Here is a 21,033-nt window from a genome sequence, read left to right on the forward strand (position 1 = left end):
GCCTGAAGTAAACTCCAGAAAAGAGGGGGCCACTGAAAGGGTCTTGGCTGTGAGGTGCCTCCAAGATGCCCCAGCCAACGGCTTGAAGGGGGGCTCGAATAGAGCCTCGAACACAACGGCCAAGTTCCACGCAGGCACTCTAGGTCACACGGGGGCACTGAGCCTCCAGGTGCAGTGGAGAAAACGTGTTACTAGCAGGTCTCTGCCCAGTGATTTTATCTACATGGGGGCATGCTATGCCGAAATGGTGGACACGTAGACTTTGAGGGTGGACAGAGACAATCCTTTGCAGAACTGTTCCTAAAAGAATTAAAGCACTAAACCAACCAGGCAGTTAACTGGATCCAAAGGGTGCAGATCGCACCATCACCTGAACAGATGCCATCTTGCAGCATACAACCTCCTCGTTGAGCTCTTGTAGAGCTCTGGATTGGAGAATGGTCTCTACCACCTCGGTGGAAAGACCAGAACCTCAGAGCTGTATCCCCTCAGGGGCCACAGTCACAGCCTCCACAACTCTGGGTGGGGGTGAACTATTGTGCCCCCTGCTTGAGAGAGGAGATCCCTCCTAAAAGAAATCTCCTAGGAGGATGCTCAAGAAAGGCTAACAGGTCTATGAACCATGGTCTGCCCAGCCACCACGGGGCCACCAGGAGGAGACGGACTCCATCCTGTCAAACTCTTTCATGAACTCCCAGAAGCAGCACGACGGGGGGGAAAGCGTACAGGTGCAGTATTTGCCACACCTGAACCATGGTGTCCAGTCCCAGGAGGGGCTGTAGGAGTAAGGGAGAAACAAATGGGACAGTGCGATGTCTCTTGAGTCACGAAAAGGTCTAATTGAGCCCTGCCAAATCTGCTTCACCACATGAGGGTGGAGCCGCTATTCCCTGGGTGGATAAGACCTGAACTGAATTGTGTAGCCTCTGTCTACAGTACGCAGGACCGATTAAGACATGTCTGGCAAAGCTTTCCAGGCTTCAAGGTACTCCCTTAGTGGTATCATTCTCTCAACATCTATTGCCTGTTTGTTTTTATAAGAGAAATGAAGGAAACGTATATTCATGGTATTTCATCATCTATAATTTAATACTTCTTTTGAGCAATATCAACTTTAGATAATTGAAAGTAAAGCTCATAGAATCTTCATTACAAAAATATCTAAATTGTTTATGTAGCCCACTTTTCTCAGGAACTGTTAAAATTTAGGTCATTTTCAGCTGTGAGTCCCAAAAGCTGTGGCGAAGGCCAACAGGTTAAAGTTAATCTCAAATTGGCTGTTGTAGGTGACACACATAAGGACATCAATTTACCAACCACAAACATATGAGCAAGTGGAGTATTTTAACCAGATCCTCAATTGGAAGCGTCAATGAGTGGTGAACAAAGAGGAAATTGTTACCTCCTCCTCCCGCATGTCCTCTTTGCAATGAAAAAAATTAAACAAGCATAGTCGAGTTTAACCCATTTCGAGCTCCTGTTCAGGAGAAGACCTTCAGGACTGTTTGATGTAGCCATCCATCCCCGTACAGGTCCTTCATCGAATATATCCAGAAAATGCAGGTCCAAATAGACAAAAACAAACAAGAGTGAAGAAATAACTGCCCCTCACAGACAAAGATGTTTAAGCCAGGAAAGAGGGTTTTACTTCTACTTCCTAGCTCGCTAACAGGGTCCATACACAGTGCTCAAAAAATCCGCCCAGCAAACTACCACCTGCAGCAGCCAGTTAATTTAACCGGCTGGTTCAGCTTTTTGCACCACTCCCACAGATCCATCAGGGTGTACCTTGGTACAGAAGAGTGAGGACCTAACCCCCACACAAAAGCAGGACCTAAAATCCTGGACTTATTTGATGACCTGGTGGACCTCTCCAGGCCTGACCCACTTAGTGCAACATGAAATAACGACTCTGCCAGGGGTGGAAGTGCACCAGTGGCCATACAGGGTTCAGCCCCATCGAGGTAGTGCCAAAGTTGGACGAGGGCCTCAGTTTATGTAATGACTTCCACAAGCTCAACCTGGTTTGACAGCAACCCACCTTTGTGGGTAGATGGCCTGAAAGCCAGGAGCACTTGAGATGGGCCAGGTTAATCTCCACATTAGACTTTTAAAAAAATTATACTGGAAGGTGGCCCTGACCCCAGTGCTAATCCAAAGATGACATTTAGCACTTGGTTCCTTAAGAATCAAGATGGTGCCGGTGAGGTCGGCTGCCGTCACAACTGCTCCGGCTACGTTTTCTCTTTTTTTGTTTATTTTATATTTTAATTTACTTAGTTACAGTTTCATCTACACAAGATGGACACCATTAGATATGACAGAGAAACCTGGAGAGATGGTGCCAGGAGAACAACCTTCTCCTGAACGTCAGCAAGACTAAGGAGTTGATAGTGGACTTCAGCAGGAAGCAGGAGTGGTCATACCAACCGCTAAACATCAACGGGACCCCAGTGGAGAGAGTGGACAGTTTCCGGTACCTAAGTGTTCACATCACACAGGACCTGTCTTGGTCCTGTCACAACAACACCCTGGTGAAGAAATCCCGGCAGCGTCTTTACCATCTGAGACGCTTAAGGGAGTTTAAACTACCCTCTCAGGTGCTAAAGACTTTTTACACTTGCACCATTGAGAGCGTTCTGGGTAGCATCACTTCCTGGTTTGGGAACAGCACCATGCAGGACAGACGAGCCCTCCAGAGGGTGGTGCATTCAGCTGAACGTACCATCCACACCAAGCTCCCTAACCTGCAGGACATCTACAGCACGCGGTGCAGGACCAGGGCCAGGAAGATTGTGAAGGACCTCAGCCATCCCAATAATGGACTCTTTTCTTTGATGTGTTCAGGGAAACGCTTCCGCTCTCTGAAAGCGAACACAGAGAGAATGAGGAGGAGCTTCTTCCCACAGGCCATTCAGAGTTTAAACACCCAGAAATCTAAAAACTGGCCCACTCTCTACATCATCACACTTTTTCTCTGCACATATTTTTCTTTTCACACTACGACACTTTAAACTCTGGACTGTCACTTAAGCTCTGGACTCGGACAGCACTGTGCACTTTATATTTTATACCAGACCATACCGCACACGGACACTTTAAGGACAATTACATAAACCATGTTAAATTGTTTACTGATTTACTGTTTACTGCCACAATCTCATATATATCTTAATATATTCTAGATTTGATATACTTAATTTATCTGCCTTCTTTTTCTTTATATTTTTTTTCTTCCCATCCTAATCCCTCTCACAAAACTCACCATTCTCTCACAAAACTGACACCGGCCAAACAAAGGTATGCTGCGATGGAACGAGAAGCCCTGGCCATTAGTTGGGCAGTGGAAGAGCTGCATGATTACCTAGCAGGAAGGGACTATAGGACTTCTTACTCCAGGTCCAACACTGATCGAGGGTCAGTCATGGCCCTCTCTTGAAGAAATAGACTCTGTGCCCAAAAGTAACTGACAGTAGGTTTAGAGCTAAGGGGAAATTTGGCGCTGACCTGTCAGTGAACCATTTACAAAAAAGAGCAGGCAATCCTAATGCAACTGCTGACAAAGTGTTCAATAGACACCGCCGATTCATCACCACTGTTGTGAAAAGGCCTGGGACACGTAGCATGATGGTGGGGTGGCAAGATGACACAGCTTGAGACAGATAATGAGAGCAGCAGCTCCTGACTGTTTTTGAGTGGTACGAAGCAGATAATGGGATGCTGTAAAGACATTGAGACAGAGGTTATTTATTTTATTTATTATTTATTATTATTTATTAGACATTGAGACATTTTTGTTCATTGCTAGCTCTCTCTCTTTCTTGCTTTACGCAGAACTTAACAATAAACTCACACCTCGCTGTCCCAGCCTGCTTATAACAGCCACCAACCTCATGAGCCACAACCTGAGCCACATGCTTAGCCAGCATGCCCCACTTCCTCTTCCGCCTATAGTCCACTTCGCACCCACACATGCACACTGTTCCTTTTTGCAAAATTTTATTTCACAAAATATTTAGTATTACTGAGTCCCTGATTTCTCTGTTCAGTGACTGTGTTCTACATATTGCTGATGTTTGCCAGAGTATAGACTTTGCCATGCTTTCTAGGAAATGACAGAAGGCACCACAAAAACCACATACATAACTGCAGGCCATGATTACAGACACGCTCCTTAGTTTACGTAGCAGATGCTAACTTGAGCAAGGGAACGAAGGACAGTGATGTTACCATTAGATGGTGGAGGCCCGTAGTGAAGTCAAGTTCATTTTTATGGCGCTTTTCACAATGGACATTGTCTCAAAGCAGCTTTACAGAATTTAAGAATTATGGTGAATAAAAGACTGAATGAAAGTGACAGTTGCCTGCATCTCTGCAAAGATTACTGTGCCCTCAACTGGATAAGAATTTCTGGCTGGTACCCCCTGCCAGTCAAGGCCACTGCCTTTAAGCTTCTCCTGGAGGCCTTAATTTTCACAAAACTAGACTTGCGTTATGTCTACCACTTGGTATGCATAAAGCAGGGAGATGCATGGAAGAGTGCTTGTAACATCCCAATATGGGACTACGAATATGAGGCAATGCTGTTTGCCCTCACAAACTCCCCAGCAGTCTTCCTCGCACTGATCAACAACCTTCTCTGGGACATGCTTAACACATCATCTTCGTATTTCTAGATGACATTTTTATTTTTTCATGGTCCCTTCTGGAGCATGAAGAGCATGTCAGGAGAGTCCTGACCCACCTCTTAGATAATCACGTGTTTGGAAAGTCCAAGAAGTGAGAGTTGAATGTGCCTTAAGTTTTAGAATTCATCATAGCCACATACAGCATCTAAATGGACCCACAGAAAGTGCAAGCTGTTGCAGAGTGGCCCTCCCCAAACACATTCATGTACAACAGTTCCTTGGATTTGCAAACTTTTATCATAAGTTCATTAAGAATTTCAGCTTTGTCGCCGCTTCCCTGTCCCCGCCTCACCAATCCACCTTCCGGGGGACACCCGAGGCAAAGTGGCCTTTCTAGAAGTCAAATGACAGTTCACCTTGACTCCCATTCTGAATATTCCAGATCCAGATTTGCCTTTGGTGGTAAAGGTGTATGCTTCTGATGTTGGGGTGGGGGCTGTGCTGTCCCAAAGAGGGGCTCACAACAAGCTACACCAATGTGCCTTCCTCACACACAAGCTCACCCCTACTGAGATAACCAATAGAGTGGGGGATCAGAAGCTGCTTGTGGTTAATTAGCAGCCAGCACCCTTTTCAGGTTTTTACAGACCATAAGAACTTTTAGCACCTTCTTTGATGGGTTTTCATTTACCCTCACATATCTTTGTGGGTCCAAAAACCTTAAGCCCAATGGATTTTAAGCATTGTTCTGCAATTAATTTTTTATTGACTTATTTCTTTAATAAATTGTATGTCTCAAAATTATTATTAATATCATAAATTATTAATGTCAATAAATATCATTTAATACTGATTATAAACATTATTGTTATTCTAGTTTTCTTTCATAGACATAAATAAGACAGTTTTTTTTTAAAAGTTTATTCAGTACTCATCCATATCCATATTATTTGTGATTATATATATATATATATATATATATATATATATATATATATATATATATATATATATATTTATATAAACATTATTGACTTGATTACACTTAATATACTGTGTGTAAAAGTAACATCAGCAAAATAATAAATAGATTAGAGCAACACATTTTATAGGGATTTAGATGCCATTTTGCACATCATATTTTTCTTTGTGTTTAGTTCAGGTTTAAACAGAATAATATAACATTTAGGAGTAAATATACAGAACAGCAGAGCAAAACTGGAGGCCAAAATGGCAAAGATCTCCACAGCTACAGTGTATTTTCCAGGAGAGCTGACATAAGCTGGAATAAAGGTGATCCACACTGCACAGAATATGAGTATACTGAATGTGATGAATTTTGCTTCATTAAAATTATCAGGCAGCATTCTAGCTAGAAAAGCCAAAACAAAACAAAAGAAAGCCTGAACTCCAATATAACCCAGAACTGCCCAGAAACCTATAGCTGAGCCCAAGTTACATTCTAATATGATCTTTTCCTTGTAGTAATTCATGTTCTTGTAGGGGAAAGGAGGAGAAATTGTTAACCAAAGTATACAAATAAGAACCTGTATGAGAGTAAATGCAACTACACTGAGTCTCTGCTGTAGAGGTCCAAACCATTTCATGACATTACTATCTGGAAGTGTAGCTCTGAAGGCCTTTAACACCACTACTGTTTTCCACAGAACACAGGAGATACAGAGTACAAATGTGATTCCAAAAGCTGTGTGGCGCAACATACAGGACCACTCAGAGGGTTGTCCAATGAATGTAATTGAACAGAGGAAACACAGAGTCAGTGAGAAGAGCAGCAAGAAGCTCAGCTCAGAGTTGTTAGCCTTAACAATTGGAGTGTCCTTTTCTTTTAGAAATAAAACAGCTACTAACAGAGTCAATGAAGCTCCAAATAAAGAAAAGAGTATTATTATTATACTAATAACCTCTGTAAATGAAAGAAACTCAACAACTTTTAACACACATTTATCTCTTTTAGCATTAGACCAAAAGTCTCCTGGACACTGCTTACAGTTAATGGAATCTGCAAAGTAATCATAGTTATTATCATTAGGAAGGAAATATCTTATAATTGTATTTTTTAATACCAGTTTTTAGAAACTGTAAGCTAAATAGTAATATGATGATAAACATTGAATTATTAACAACTTGTAAAAGCTGAAATTACCTGTCTGGTTACTGATCTCTCCCTCTGCACATGGTATACAGTCGTAACAGCAGACAGGCCTTCCTTTCTGTGCAGCTTTCCTGGTTCCTGGAGAACAGCTTTCACTGCACACAGACCTTGGCTTCTAATGTGAACAATATATTATGACTAAAACCTTTACGTTTTTACAGTTGTGTAATCTGTCAAAACCCATAAATTTCTTAAGCCATTGTTTGATTACTGCTGAAATCCAAGCAGCTCAATGGCAATGTACATTTTACATTGAAACACTACACTATAGCAATTTTGGGGGAATTTAATTGGGAATGTTTCATGTATATAGAACAATATGCTTATATTCAAATATAGATTGTAGTTAACAAATGTTTAAAAATAATAATATTTATATTTGTATGTTATTAAAAATCATGAAACAATGTATTTACCTCTTTTTTGCCTCCAGCCCACACTATATCTTCAGTATTTAGAACAATTTGTTGTCCATGTGGCAGAGAGGCATCATAATAGCCTACAACCTTAAACTCCACTTCACCACTGAACCCTCGTTGCCAGTTCACCACATCATACTTTGCAGCTGTTGCCCCAGTGCTGTCAAACCAAATCTGTTCTCCTACTTTAGTGGTAAAATTTACCTTTTTTAGAGACATCACAACCTTTAAATAGAAAAGTAAATATATATTTTTATAATGACAATATAAAATTCACAATATTTGCTTTGCTTCTCTTCTTTGTTTTACCTCCCATGGTTGAATCGTTTTCTCTTTTTCACAACTCTGATATTCTGTGCATTTTAACAGACTGTGTAGAGAATGTGCCACAGCATAAACTGCATTGTAAAGATTATTTGCATATCTCAATTCTAAAATATCCTTACTGTAGTTTTTATATTGAATCATTTCTTCATATTGGCTGCAGTTGATTTCAGTTTGAAAATTGCTTCCCTCTGTATGTAAGCATGGGACTGCTGTTTGCCAAAATCCATTGACAGCATAATCCACAAAACCACCAATGTTCAATTTTCCCACATCAAATCCAATGGCTCCAGCCAGAACATTATAACTTGCTGGTGTTGCTAGAGCAGCAGCAGAAATCCATCCTTCAACACCAATCATCTGGTAGCCAGTGACATTCTTTAGAATTAGCTGTTCTATTAAAATACTCATCTCAAGATTAGGAAGAAATACAATAATTACTTTAGCTGTGCCTTTCTGAATAATGTCAACCACTTTGATGATTTTGGCAGGATTTGCTCGATCAAACTTTTCTGTGTACTCAACACATATTCCCTCCTCTTTGGCTGCATTCAGAAAAATAGTCATTCCACTGTTTCCATAATCATTATCACTGTGCACAGCTCCTACCCAAGTCCAGCCAAAGTGCTTGACCATATATGCCAATGCTCTACTCTGGTAGTAGTCACTCGCGATGGTCCTAAAGAAATATGGGTACTCCTTTCTATTACTCAAACATTCACAGGTGGCAGCATAACTTATCTGAGGAGAGAATGACAGGTTAAAAAAAAAAAATTATATATATATATATATATATATATATAATAGTAATTTGCAATGTATCTTTTGAGTTTGCACTTTTTTGTTTGATTCGAATGATTCAAATAATTAATACTTACCACTGGAATCTTAAAAGGTTCTATAGTTTTTGTAAGTGCTATATTAGCAGTAGACTCTGACTCCCCTATGATGGCTTGTACCACTGCTTGTTCATGGCAGGTCTTATTTGTTATGTCCTGACCATTAATAAAAGCTATGGCTGCCTTCATAGATAATAATCTTGAGAGACAAGCATCATAAATCTTGTAACCAACTGAGATATTTGGGAGCAAGGTGTTACTTCTGTTAATTTCCTCAACTGCAAAAGCCATAATCTGAACAAGCCGTAAAAAAAGAAGGGATAATCTACAAAATACACATAAAAATCATGAAATTTTAAATTATCTTGTACTGAAACTGAAAAGTAATATAATTGAGATATTCAGATTATTATTAAGCAGAAAACTACAGATTCTTCAAAATGACTAATGTATCAACTAGAACTAACTTAGTGCAGATTAAAGGTGGAGGTTTTTCAGTATATTGCAGTGACTGCATCTGTGTACCACGATGTAATGAAAACACAGCTCCAATTATTACATCTCCATCTTTAGATAACAAAGGATATTCTGGGTCTTCCATGATATGGCAATTGTCTCCCTTTGCCAGGGTAAGAGAAGAGAGTAGTAGAAGGAAAAACATTACAGATCTTGACCAGTGCTTTTTAGAATTAGTCCTGAACATAGAAAGTCTTCCTATATTTATTGATATGCTCTGTGTGTTCTCTGTATGACTATACATTATGGACAAATCAGAAAGGTTGTTCAGCTTTGTAGCTTTGTGATGTCATTTTGGGACCTGAGGCTACCTGTGGGTTTTAAGTTGTTTTTGTTTTAACTCATTTATCAAAGACCACATACAGTAAATTATATACAGCCATTTTTGTTGGCTTGGGCCTGCTGGTCCTACATGTGCTGTCAAATAGTTTAGCCAATGTCGAATTTTTATGTTTCTTGTACATGATTACTTACTAGTAGTGTGATTGATTAAGCTCTTAGACCTCCTTGACATCTGGACTATATCCTGTAAATAAATTAAGCATTTTATTCTTTGTTTAAACTTAATTTTTTAATTGAATCAATCAATTACTGATATTTTATATTTTTTATATTGTATGCCTGTCTGGTATATTTTTATTGATTGCAATAAAAAAAATCAGTTATACTTACAGTAAGGAAAATAAGTATTTGAACACCCTGCTATTTTGCAAGTTCTCCCACTTAGAAATCATGGAGGGGTCTGAAATTTTCATTGTAGGTGCATGTCCACTGTGAGAGACATAATCTAAAAAAAAAAGAATCCAGAAATCACAATGTATGATTTTTTTAAACTATTTATTTGTATTATACAGCTGCAAATAAGTATTTGAACACCTGAGAAAGTCAATGTTAATATTTGGTACAGTAGCCTTTGTTTGCAATTACAGAGGTCAAACGTTTCCTGTAGTTTTTCACCAGGTTTGCACACACTGCAGGGGGGATTTTGGCCCACTCCTCCACACAGATCTTCTCTAGATCAGTCAGGTTTCTGGCCTGTTGCTGAGAAACACGGAGTTTGAGCTCCCTCCAAAGATTCTCTATTGGGTTTATGTCTGAAGACTGGCTAGGCCACGCCAGAACCTTGATATGCTTCTTACAGAGCCACTCCTTGGTTATCCTGGCTGTGTGTTTGGGTCATTGTCATGTTGGAAGACCCAGCCTGGACCCATCTTCAATGCTCTAACTGAGGGAAGGAGGTTGTTCCCCAAAATCTCGCAATACATGGCCACGGTCATCCTCTCCTTAATACAGTGCAGTTGCCCTGTCCCATGTGCAGAAAAACACCCCCAAAGCATGATGCTACTACCGCAGGGATGGTGTTCTTGGGATGGTACTCATCATTCTTCTTTCTCCAAACACGTTTAGTGGAATTATGACCCAAAAGTTCTATTTTGGTCTCATCTGACCACATGACTTTCTCCTATGACTCCTCTGGATCATCCAAATGGTCATTGGCAAACTTAAGACGTGCCTGGACATGTGCTGGTTTAAGCAGGGGAACCTTCCGTGCCATGCATGATTTCAAACCATGACGTCTTAGTGTATTACCAACAGTATCCTTGGAAACGGTGGTCCCAGCTCTTTTCAGGTCATTGACCAGCTCCTCTAGTGTAGTTCTGGGCTGATTTCTCACCTTCCTTAGGATCATTGAGACCCCACGAGGTGAGTTCTTGCAAGGAGCCCCAGTCCGAGGGAGATTGACAGTCATGTTTAGCTTCTTCTATTTTCTAATGATTGCTCCAACAGTGTACCTTTTTTCACCAAGCTGCTTGGCAATTTCCCCATAGCCCTTTCCAGCCTTGTGGCGGTGTACAATTTTGTCTCTAGTGTCTTTGGACAGCTCTTTGGTCTTGGCCATGTTAGTAGTTGGATTCTTACCGATTGTATGGGGTGGACAGGTGTCTTTATGCAGCTAACGACCTCGAACAGGTGCATCTAATTTAGGATAATAAATGTAGTGGCGGTGGACATTTTAAAGGCAGACTAACAGGTCTTTGAGGGTCAGAAGTCTAGCTGATAGACAGGTGTTCAAATACTTATTTGCAGCTGTATCATACAAATAAATAGTTAAAAAATCATATATTGTGATTTCTGGATTTTTCTTTTTTTAGATTATGTCTCTCACAGTGGACATGCACCTACAATGACAATTTCAGACCCCTCCATGATTTCTAAGTGGGAGATCTTGCAAAATAGCAGGGTGTTCAAATACTTATTTTCCTCACTGTATTTCAGGGCAATGGTTTCTCAGTGGTTATAATGCTGGACTACTGTTCTAAATGTAGTACTGCTACGTCTTTAAGAACAACCTTTAGCTCTAACTGCTTGGTTGTATAAATTAGATAAATGCTCCAATTCATTTTGTAAATAAAAATTTATTTACACTGTCTTTTATGTTTGAAATGCTCATTCTCTGTACAACAAACTTTGCAACCTTAAAATGGAGCTTTCTTACCAGTAAGAGATAAGGGAATGTATATCCGTGGCCATTTCCAACTTTGAACTTACAGGATTTTTCATATACAGTAATCTTTCATTTATCACGGTGGTTACATTCCAAAACTTCGACTGATAAACAAAAAAAAAAAAAAAAAAATGCTATTTTACTTGTGTGAACTTGTGTTCAAATCACTGATGATCTTACATGGCGCACTTATACTGCAGCAGTGGTGATAAAAGCTCACCAGCATTTCTTTCTGATGGGCTGCAAAACCATATAATATGGGAACAACACTCCCCTCAACTACAAAGTGAGTAGTATAAAAACAGCCAGCACAATATTGGATAAGATCACAGCATTGTCATGTCACAGCATTGGGTTGGAACTGTGGTTAACTGTATGGGAGACTTAACCTTCAGCAAGTTTAGCAGTTTCAGGGTTTGAGGTTCTTAAAGCCTGTGCAGTAAGACAGTGTAAACTGAAAGTGATCAAAGAATAGGGATCACATTCTTGGCAGGGGTTAAGAGGTTTGGTCTGCTAAATGTACTCCAGGTTCTTATAATAAGTGAGGAAATAGGTACTAAGCCCTCTCGAGCCTGTGGCTTCATTCCTCAAACACCTCCTTGACGGCGAACATTTCTCTGTACCTCACACTAAGCTAATAAATGCAATAGGGCTGATGATGCACAGATGAAAGCAATTTTCTTCAGGTTATGTATGTAACCATGATTTCCCAAGGGAACAAGACGCTGCATAATTAGTCCAATGGAAAGCTCTGTGTCACTGACATCACGACTACGAAGCATAAAAGCACATGGAATGTGCCCTTTCAGAAGGTAGTGCTGGTTTCACTGAAATGCTGGTAGTGTGGCATGGAGATGTCTCATTCTCTCAGGGAACCAGGGTTACATACATAACCTGGAGATGTACACTTTTCAGAAAATCAAGCTGCGTCAACAATGCTTTGGGAATAAGTGTCTAATACCGCCAGACTGACCAATACCTATTGTGTGGGGCCACAGCTAGGCCTAAGGACAGAAGGGCCAGGAGTGGTACTGAGGTCAAGGTTACAGAACCTGTCTGAATTAGCCCACAGCTTTGCAGATGTCATGTAGAGACACTCCAGACCAAGTCTTAGAGGCTGTCACACTCCGGGTCAAGTGTGCTCTGACCCAGAATGGAGTGGGTGACCAGAGGACTCGTAGGAGGATAATCCACCTGCTTAGTGTCTGCTTGTTCGCACAAAGGCCTCTCTTTGGAGGGCCATAGCAGATAAGCAGCTACTTCGACTTTCTAGACGTAGTCGTCCTGTGGACGTAAGTGTTCAGCGCTCACACCGGACACAGCCAGTTAATCTTTTCCTGGTCTGGGGCCTAAAAAAGAGGAGGATAGAATGCCTGGAGCCCTGGGACGACCGAGGGCACCTTAGGGATATACCCTATTCTAGGGTAAAAAAAAGCATTTGCCATTCGTAAATGATATGCCAAAATGGTGGACTTTGATGGTGGACAGAGCCAACCCTTTGGCGAACTGTTCCTAAAGGAATTGCAGCACTTAACCAACCGGGTAGTTAACTCGATCCAAACTGTGCAAATCGCACCATCTACTGAACAGATGCCATTTGCGGCATATGATCTCCTCATTGAGCTCCCGTAGAGCTCTGGATTGGAAAATGGTCTCTACCACCTCAGTGGAAAATGGTCTCTACCACCTCAGTGGAAAATGGTCTCTACCACCTCAGTGGCTCTCAGAGCTGTACGCCCTTAGGGGCCACAGCCACAGCCTCCACAACTCTGGGTGGGGGTAAACTTTTGTGCCCCCTGCTTGATAGAGAAGAACCCTCTTAAGAAAAGTCTCCCAGGAGGATGCTTAAGAAGGGATACCAGGTACACAAACCATGGTCTGTCCAGCCACTGCAGGGCCACCCGGAGGAGATGGACTACATCCCGGCGAACTCTTTTTCAGAACTCCCAGAAGCAGCACAACGGGGGGAAAAGTGTAAAGGTAGCCTCCGCCACCCTTAAGCCATGGCGTCCAGCCCCAAGAGGGGCTGTAGGAGTAAGGGAGAAACAAATGGGACAGTGCGACATCTCTTGGGTCATGAACAGGTCTAATGGAGCCCTGCCAAATCTCTCCCAAAAATGCTCCACCACATGAGGGTGGAGCCACTATTCCCTGGGTGGATGAGACCTGAACTGAATTGTGTAGCCTCTGTCTACAGTACGCATGTTTTAATGGGTCCTGCGTACTGTCTACAGAGCTTTCCAGGCTGCCAGGTACTCACTTCATGGTATTATTCGTTTGGTCCACCTGAAGCCAGGGCTACACCCTGTTGCAGATCTAGGACCACCTACATTACCTTAGAAAGGTTATGGAGTAACTCGTTAAGGCTTGGCTAATGGCAAGCACATGGAAGTACAACTTGTGTACTAACTGACTGAGGCACAGTTCCTGGCATACCACATTGGCAGGGTCTTGCAGAAACCGCAAGAAAAACAAATCAAAGTGGGTTAAAGAATACCCTCGTTCAAAGTCCTAACACCAGATACATGTTTTCTTGGGGTTGGCAGGATACTGCAAATGGTTTGTCTCTAATTTCTCCTCTCTAGCTTCCCCTCTGTTTAGATCTTATGAAGAAGGGACAGCCCGAACAAGTCTGGTGGACAAAGACAACAGAACAGGCATTCCAGTCCCTAAAGTGAATACTTACCTCTCCACAGGTGCTAAGAGACCCAGAATTAAGGCTGGGTGCTGTTCTCTCACAAATCTTTGAGGGAGTGAACATGTTTGTCACCCGAAAACTGACACTGGCCGAACAAAGGTATGCCCCGGTGGAACGAGAATCCTGGGCATTAGGTGGGCAGTGGACGAGCTGCATTATTACCTAGCAGGTACAAAATATATACTGGCAACAGACCACATCCTTCTCCAGCAGACTACAGGAATTCTCATTCCAGGTCCAACACTGATCCAGGGTCAGTCATGGCAAGGTCAATGCCCTCTCTTGAAGGCATAGACTCTGGGCCCAAAATTCACTGACAGTAGGTTTGGAGCAAAGGGAAAGTTCTATAATGACAAGCCACTAAACCACCTACAAAAAGAGCAGGCACTCCTAATGCAACTGCTGACAGGGTGCTCAATAGACAGTGCCGATTCAGCACCACTGTTGTGGAGATACCTGGGGCACATGGCAGGAGTGTGGGGTGGCAAGATGACACAGCTGGAGATAGATAATGAGAGCAGCAGCTCCTTACTGTTTTTGACTGAAGCAAAGCAGATAATAGGATGTTGTAAAGACAGTGAGACAGAGAATTTCTGGCTTTTATTAATTGCTTGCTCTCTCTTTCTTGCTTTAGGCAGAAGCTCCCAACAAACCCACACCTCGTTGTCACAGTCTGCTTATCTCAGCCACCGACCTCTGTGCTCGGGGTTTATTATAAATGTATTGATTATAAATCTTAAAACAATACAAAACACAGGAGAGTAAAAACTAACATGAGCAGCAGAAGGTAAGATTGTGAGAAATCTTCTTTGTACAGACTTATACAGTCAGTTGATTTTATGGAACCAGGAGCTACTCAGCAACTCATAAAACAGATCAACATTTGAGATCATCATAGATCCCACACTAGTTTCCCCATGCCAGAGCCTTTAAAGAAAAGGTTCTAAAATAAGGTTACAAATAATGTGCGAGTTATTACAATATACTGCATTCTGCATAGTGGGATTCAAAAGAAGGTGATTTATTTAACAGGGAGGTGTTATTTAAAGAAAATGATTTTTGAAGCTGTGGTGTTATCGAACCCATTTGTATGGTGAACAAAACAGGAAGTAAAGTGTTATGTCATGTTGCTCCTTGTGTCCCGTCTTGTGCTTCCAGTTAACATAAAATGTGTTAGTAAAAGGGAGTGGTACCTCAGTGGTCAACGTGCTGGGTTACTGATCAGAAGGTTTTGGGTTTAAGCACCGGTATTGCCAAGCTGCCACTCTTGGGCCCTTGAGCCATATCATTGCTGACCCTGTGCTCTGACCTCAGCTTCTGAACAAGCTGGGATATGCGAAAAACAAATTTCACTCTGCTGTAATGTATATGTGACAAATAAAGGCTATTCCATTCTATTAAAATACATTAAACATTTTCTAATCTTTTATAAGCAGAAATAAGACAAGATTTTTGTGGTAAGTTTATTAATTTCTCATCTATATGTATATGTCATTAGATTTAAGGTATTTAAGGTAGATACATTTTATTTATTTGATTATATTTGACATTGTGTGTCCAAGTTATTTATTTGTAATGTTTGTTTTCAGACTTCAGAACAAGGATTTTTTTTAAAGGGATTTAGATGCTGCTTTGCCTATCATATTTTTCTTTGTATTTAGTTCAGGTTTAAACAAAATAATATAACATTTAGGAGTAAATATACAGAACAGCAGAGCAAAACTGGAGGCTAAAATGGCAAAGATCTCCACAGCTACAGTGAATTTTCCAGGAGAGCTGACATAAGCTGGAATAAAGGTGATCCACACTGCACAGAATATGAGTATACTGAATGTGATGAATTTCGCTTCATTAAAATTATCTGGCAGCTTTCTAGCTAGAAAAGCCAAAACAAAGCATAAGAAAGCCAGAACTCCAATATAACACAGCATGGCCCAGAAACCTATAGCTGAGCCCAAGTTACATTCTAATATGATCTTTTCCTTGTAGTAATTCATGTTCATGTAGGGAAAAGGAGGAGAAACTGTTAACCAAAGCACACTAATAAGGACCTGAATGAGAGTTAATGCAACTACACTGAGTCTCTGTTGTAGAGGGCCAAATAATTTTATGACATTATTACCTGGAAGTGTAGCTCTGAAGGCCACTAAAACAACTACTGTTTTACCCAGAACACAGGAGATACAGAGTACAAATGTGATCCCAAAAGCTGTGTGGCGCAGCATACAGGACCACTCAGAGGGCCGTCCAATGAAAGTAAGTGAACAGAGGAAACACAGAGTCAGTGAGAAGAGCAGCAGGAAGCTCAGCTCAGAGTTGTTGGCCTTAACAATAGGAGTGTCTCTTTCCATTAGAAATAAAATGGCTACTAACACAGTTAATGCAGCTCCAACTAATGAAAAAAGTATCAAAATTATCCCCATAACCTCTGTAAATAAAAGAAACTCTATAACCTTCACCACACATTTATCTCTTTTAGCGTTTGACCAATATTCTCCTGGACACTGCTCACAGTTATTTGAATCTGAAAAATAATAATGATTATTACTATTGGGAAGGAAAACAAACATTATTTGGCAATTTATTTATTAATGCCATTTTTCAAAAACTGTATCTTAAATAGTAATAGGAGGATACACAATGTACAATTAGCAAATTGTCTTTGAAACTTGGTGATGCTGAAGTTACCTGTCTGGTTACTGATTTCTCCCTCTGCACATGGTATACAGTCATAACAGCAGACAGGCCTTCCTTTCTGTGTAGCTTTCCTGGTTCCTGAAGGACAGCTTTCACTGCACACAGACCTTGGCTTCTAATGTGAACAATATATTATAGCTACAGCCTTTAAATTATTTTTGATTTTTTTTTTATTTATTTAGAATTAGCAATGTATGTACCTCTCTTTTCTCTCCAGCCCACACTATATCTTCAGTATTTAGGACAAACTGTTGTCCATGTGGCAGAGAGGCATCATAATAGCCCACAACCTTAAACTCCACTTCTCCATTTAACCCTCGTTGCCAGTTCACCACATCATACTTTGCAGCTGTTGCCCCAGTGCTGTCAAACCAAATCTGTTCTCCTACTTTAGTGGTAAAATTTACCTTTTTTAGAGACATCACAACCTTTAAATAGAAAATGCAAACAAGTATTTACTGTATATCGCTGTCATATCATGCATCTACAGAGCCTGCTTTTCTTCTCTTCTTTGTGTTACCTGCCATGGTTGTATTGGTTTGTCTTTTTCACAACTCTGATTTTCTGTGCATTTTAACAGACTGTGTAGAGAATGTGCCACAGCATAAACTGCATTATAAAGATTATTTGCATATCTCAATTCTAAAATATCCTTACTGTAGTTTTTATATTGAATCATTTCTTCATATTGGCTGCAGTTGATTTCAGTTTGAAAATTGTTTTCCTCTGTATGTAAGCATGGGACTGCTGTTTGCCAAAATCCATTGACAGCATAATCCACAAAACCACCAATGTTCAATTTTCCCACATCAAAACCAATGGCTCCAGCCAAAACATTATAACTTGCTGGTGTTACAAATTCAACAGCAGTAATCCATGCTTCAACACCAATAATCTGGTAGCCAGTGAGATTATCTATAATCAGCTGTTCTATTAAAATGTTCATATCAAAGTAAGCAAGAAATACAATAATTACTTTGGCTGTGCCTTTCTTAATAGAATGAGCCACGTTCATGATTTTGGCAGGATTTGCCCGATCAAACTTCTCAGAGTACTCAACACATATTCCCTCCTCTTTGGCTGCATTTAAAAAAATAGTCATTCCATTGTTTCCATAGTCATTATCACTGTACACAGCTCCTACCCAAGACCAGCCAAAGTGCTTGACCATATATGCCAATGCTCTACTCTGGTAGTAGTCACTCGCGATGGTCCTGAAGAAAGAGGGGTACTCTTTTCTGTTGCTCAAACATTCACATGTAGCAGCATGACTTATCTGAGGACAGAATAGCAAACATGAGTACAGCCTGTTTTTGATACATCTTAGACATAGCAAGAGAAATTTACACAGGAGCCTGTTAACAGATTAAAAATATTACAACTGTAAAACATTAAAAAACATTATTTTCTGTAAAAAACAACGATTATGCACTATAAATCCAGTATATACTCATTTATATGATACTGATATTAACAATATAATTGGTCTATTCAGTTTTTATTCAAGTTAAAATGTTGTTATTCTGTATATCTGCATATTTATAAAGAGTGGGTGAAACTGCACAGACCCAAGTACAGGTTAAACCTGCCCCTGTTGTGTGCCAATGCCACCCCCAGCACCACTATGCCACTCATATAAATAATATACATTGCTGAACACTAAACATACACAAGTACATTTGATGAAATATTAAACACAACTACTATAATTTACAATCCTGCGTCTAAAACTTAAATTATGTAAAAACTAAATATATAATGTTTTATTTGTAGATGTTTCTCGATAATTAAAGATAAATATCTCTCGAGTAATACAATTGTGTTTTGTAACTATAAAATATGTTCTTTAAATAATAATGAAAATCATTAATACCTACCACTGGGATTGTAAAAGGTCCTGTAGTTTTTGTAAGCGCTATAGTAGGAGTAGACTCTGACTCCCCTATGATGGCTTGTACCACTGCTTGTTCAGGGCAGGCCTCCTTCGCTGTCATGTCCTGACCATTCATGAAAGCCATGGCTGCTTTCATAGATAACAAGCTTGAAAGACAATTGTCATAAATCTTGTACCCAACTGAGATATTGGGGAGCAACGTGTTACTTCTGTTGATTTCTTCAATCGCAAAAATCATGATCTGAGCAAGCCGTAATTCACTGAGGTCAGTTCTACAAATACACATGAAAATCATACAAAATGTAAAATTCTTATAAAATGAAGTAACAATGGAAAATTTCTAATGATTCCAATGCATTAAATTACACATCCTCCAAAATAACTACAGTGTCAAACCTAGTGCAGATTAAAGGTGGAGGTTTTTCTGTATACTGCAGTGACTGCGCCTGTGTATCACGATGTATTGAAAACACAGCTCCAATGATCACATCTCCATCTTTAGATAACAGAGGGTTTTCTGGGTTTTCCAGAATGTAGCAATTTTCTAATTTTGCTAAGCTAAGAGAAGGGAGTAATAGAAGGAATAACATTACAAATGATGACCAGTGCTTTTGCAGAATCAGTCCTGAACAGAGATTTATTTCTTCATATATTTATAGACATGATGTTGGTGTTAAGGGTATGCCCATTCAGTATGGACTAATCAGATCAGGTGTTTAGCGTTGTGATTTTGTGATGTCATTAAGGGACATGATACTACTGGCATGTCTTAGTTATTTCTGGTTTTATTCGTTCATCCATGACCAAATGAATTATATACAGCTATTGTTGTTGGCTTGTGCCTGCTGGTCCTGCATGTGATATGAAATAGTGTAGCTATGTGTTTTTTGCACATGTTCACTGACTAGTAAATATAATTCATAGGCATCAGTTATCAGACTATATATTGACAGTCTGCTGTATCTGTATGTACAGTACTCCCATATTGTCTGCATGCTTACATTCTCATATATTGCATTTATTATGTTTTTGTGGTTCTCATGATTTAAGTTTTTGTCTTTTTTTGTTTGATTTTCCATTTGGATTTATTCATTTGGCTTTGTATGATTTACTGCAATGAGTTCTTTAGCAAAATCTTAAGCCCCTTAACTGCTCTCAGTGGGTGGCATGTGTGTGTGTGTATGTGTGTGTGTGTGTGTGTGTGTGTGTGTGTGTGTGTGTGTGTGTGTGTGTGTGTGTGTGTGTGTTGTTATATTGTGACTTGACGAAGTTGAGTAGCAAGATAAAAAAGGAATTAGTAAAATAAAAATGTATGACCCAAATAAGGTCAAACAAATGTAAACTTTCATTCAATTATAAATAAAATAAATACTTGCTAAGTAACTTGCTCTGGATAATAGTGTGCACCAAATGCTATAGATGTAAGTGTAGACTGCTAATAAAGTGTTAGCCAATTCTCTCTGACCATCCCTTCAGCCATATTTTAGCAGCTTGCTGGCCACATGTTTACCTTAAGATGTGATTAAATGTAACCTTTCCTAACTTACCATTACCCGATTTGTGAGTGGGTCTTAATCTGGCTTGGGTTATATTAGACTAGAAGTAAAAAATCAGTTGAAATGCTAGAATTGTAAACATTAAATGCAATTGGCCACATTGCACAACATTCTGCAGCTGAGGAACACAATCTCCAGTTTTCTCTTATGTTTAGTATTTTGGAAAACATGAGCAATTAGCCTTTTCAAATGAGAAGATGAGGGTTTATTTGTTAAGACTGTTATGTAACGCAATAATGTTAGATCCAATGTGATAGTTGTTTTACCTTCATGTTGTTGTTGATGATGATGATGATTATGATTACTAGTGGTAGTAATAGTGTTTCAGTTTTTAATGCTTATATCGTCAACCTCAAACTTTCTTTAGTCGAAAATATATAGTAAATGTTTGCATATGTAAACATGTTTCTTTTAAATGATTTTTTTTTTTACCATAACCAGTGTGCAGGCTTGTCATTATATCCTTAACTCACAGTATTATTAAAGCTACATATCAGATTGCATTCCTACTGAAAGATTTGTCATACTTCCTAGCCATGCCACTTCCACTGTGTCCTATTACATGATCTCATGTGTGCTGCCACTCTTAAATTCTCCACTAAAGCCCACCATTCTTTCATTTGATTCTTAATTTTCCAATGCAGCTAACAGTGCAGAATAGTAATCTAAACATTCATCTGATGGCAATTTAAATGCTTTATGCTTTTATGGAGTCATGGAGCTAAATAATGTAACGATTATTGGAGATTATTTTGCCTTTTTTGACAAGCTGGTGGTCACAAA

General features: G+C 39.8%; 1 protein-coding gene across 1 annotated transcript; it reads right to left on the bottom strand.

The window, feature by feature from the left end:
- Positions 1 to 5,734: 5,734 nt before the first annotated feature.
- Positions 5,735 to 20,862, bottom strand: LOC310732682 (extracellular calcium-sensing receptor-like; the record flags this gene model as incomplete). Its single annotated transcript, XM_083553297.1, has 6 exons — positions 5,735 to 6,648; positions 6,793 to 6,916; positions 7,218 to 7,445; positions 7,530 to 8,285; positions 18,678 to 18,966; positions 20,813 to 20,862. The coding sequence occupies 6 exons, from the start codon at positions 20,860 to 20,862 to the stop codon at positions 5,735 to 5,737; spliced, it is 2,361 nt and encodes a 786-aa protein (XP_083409423.1).
- Between the last annotated feature and the right edge of the window lie 171 nt (positions 20,863 to 21,033).

This window comes from Silurus aristotelis (assembly GCF_946808225.1).
Source record: "Silurus aristotelis genome assembly, chromosome: 10".
Lineage (NCBI taxonomy): Eukaryota > Metazoa > Chordata > Actinopteri > Siluriformes > Siluridae > Silurus > Silurus aristotelis.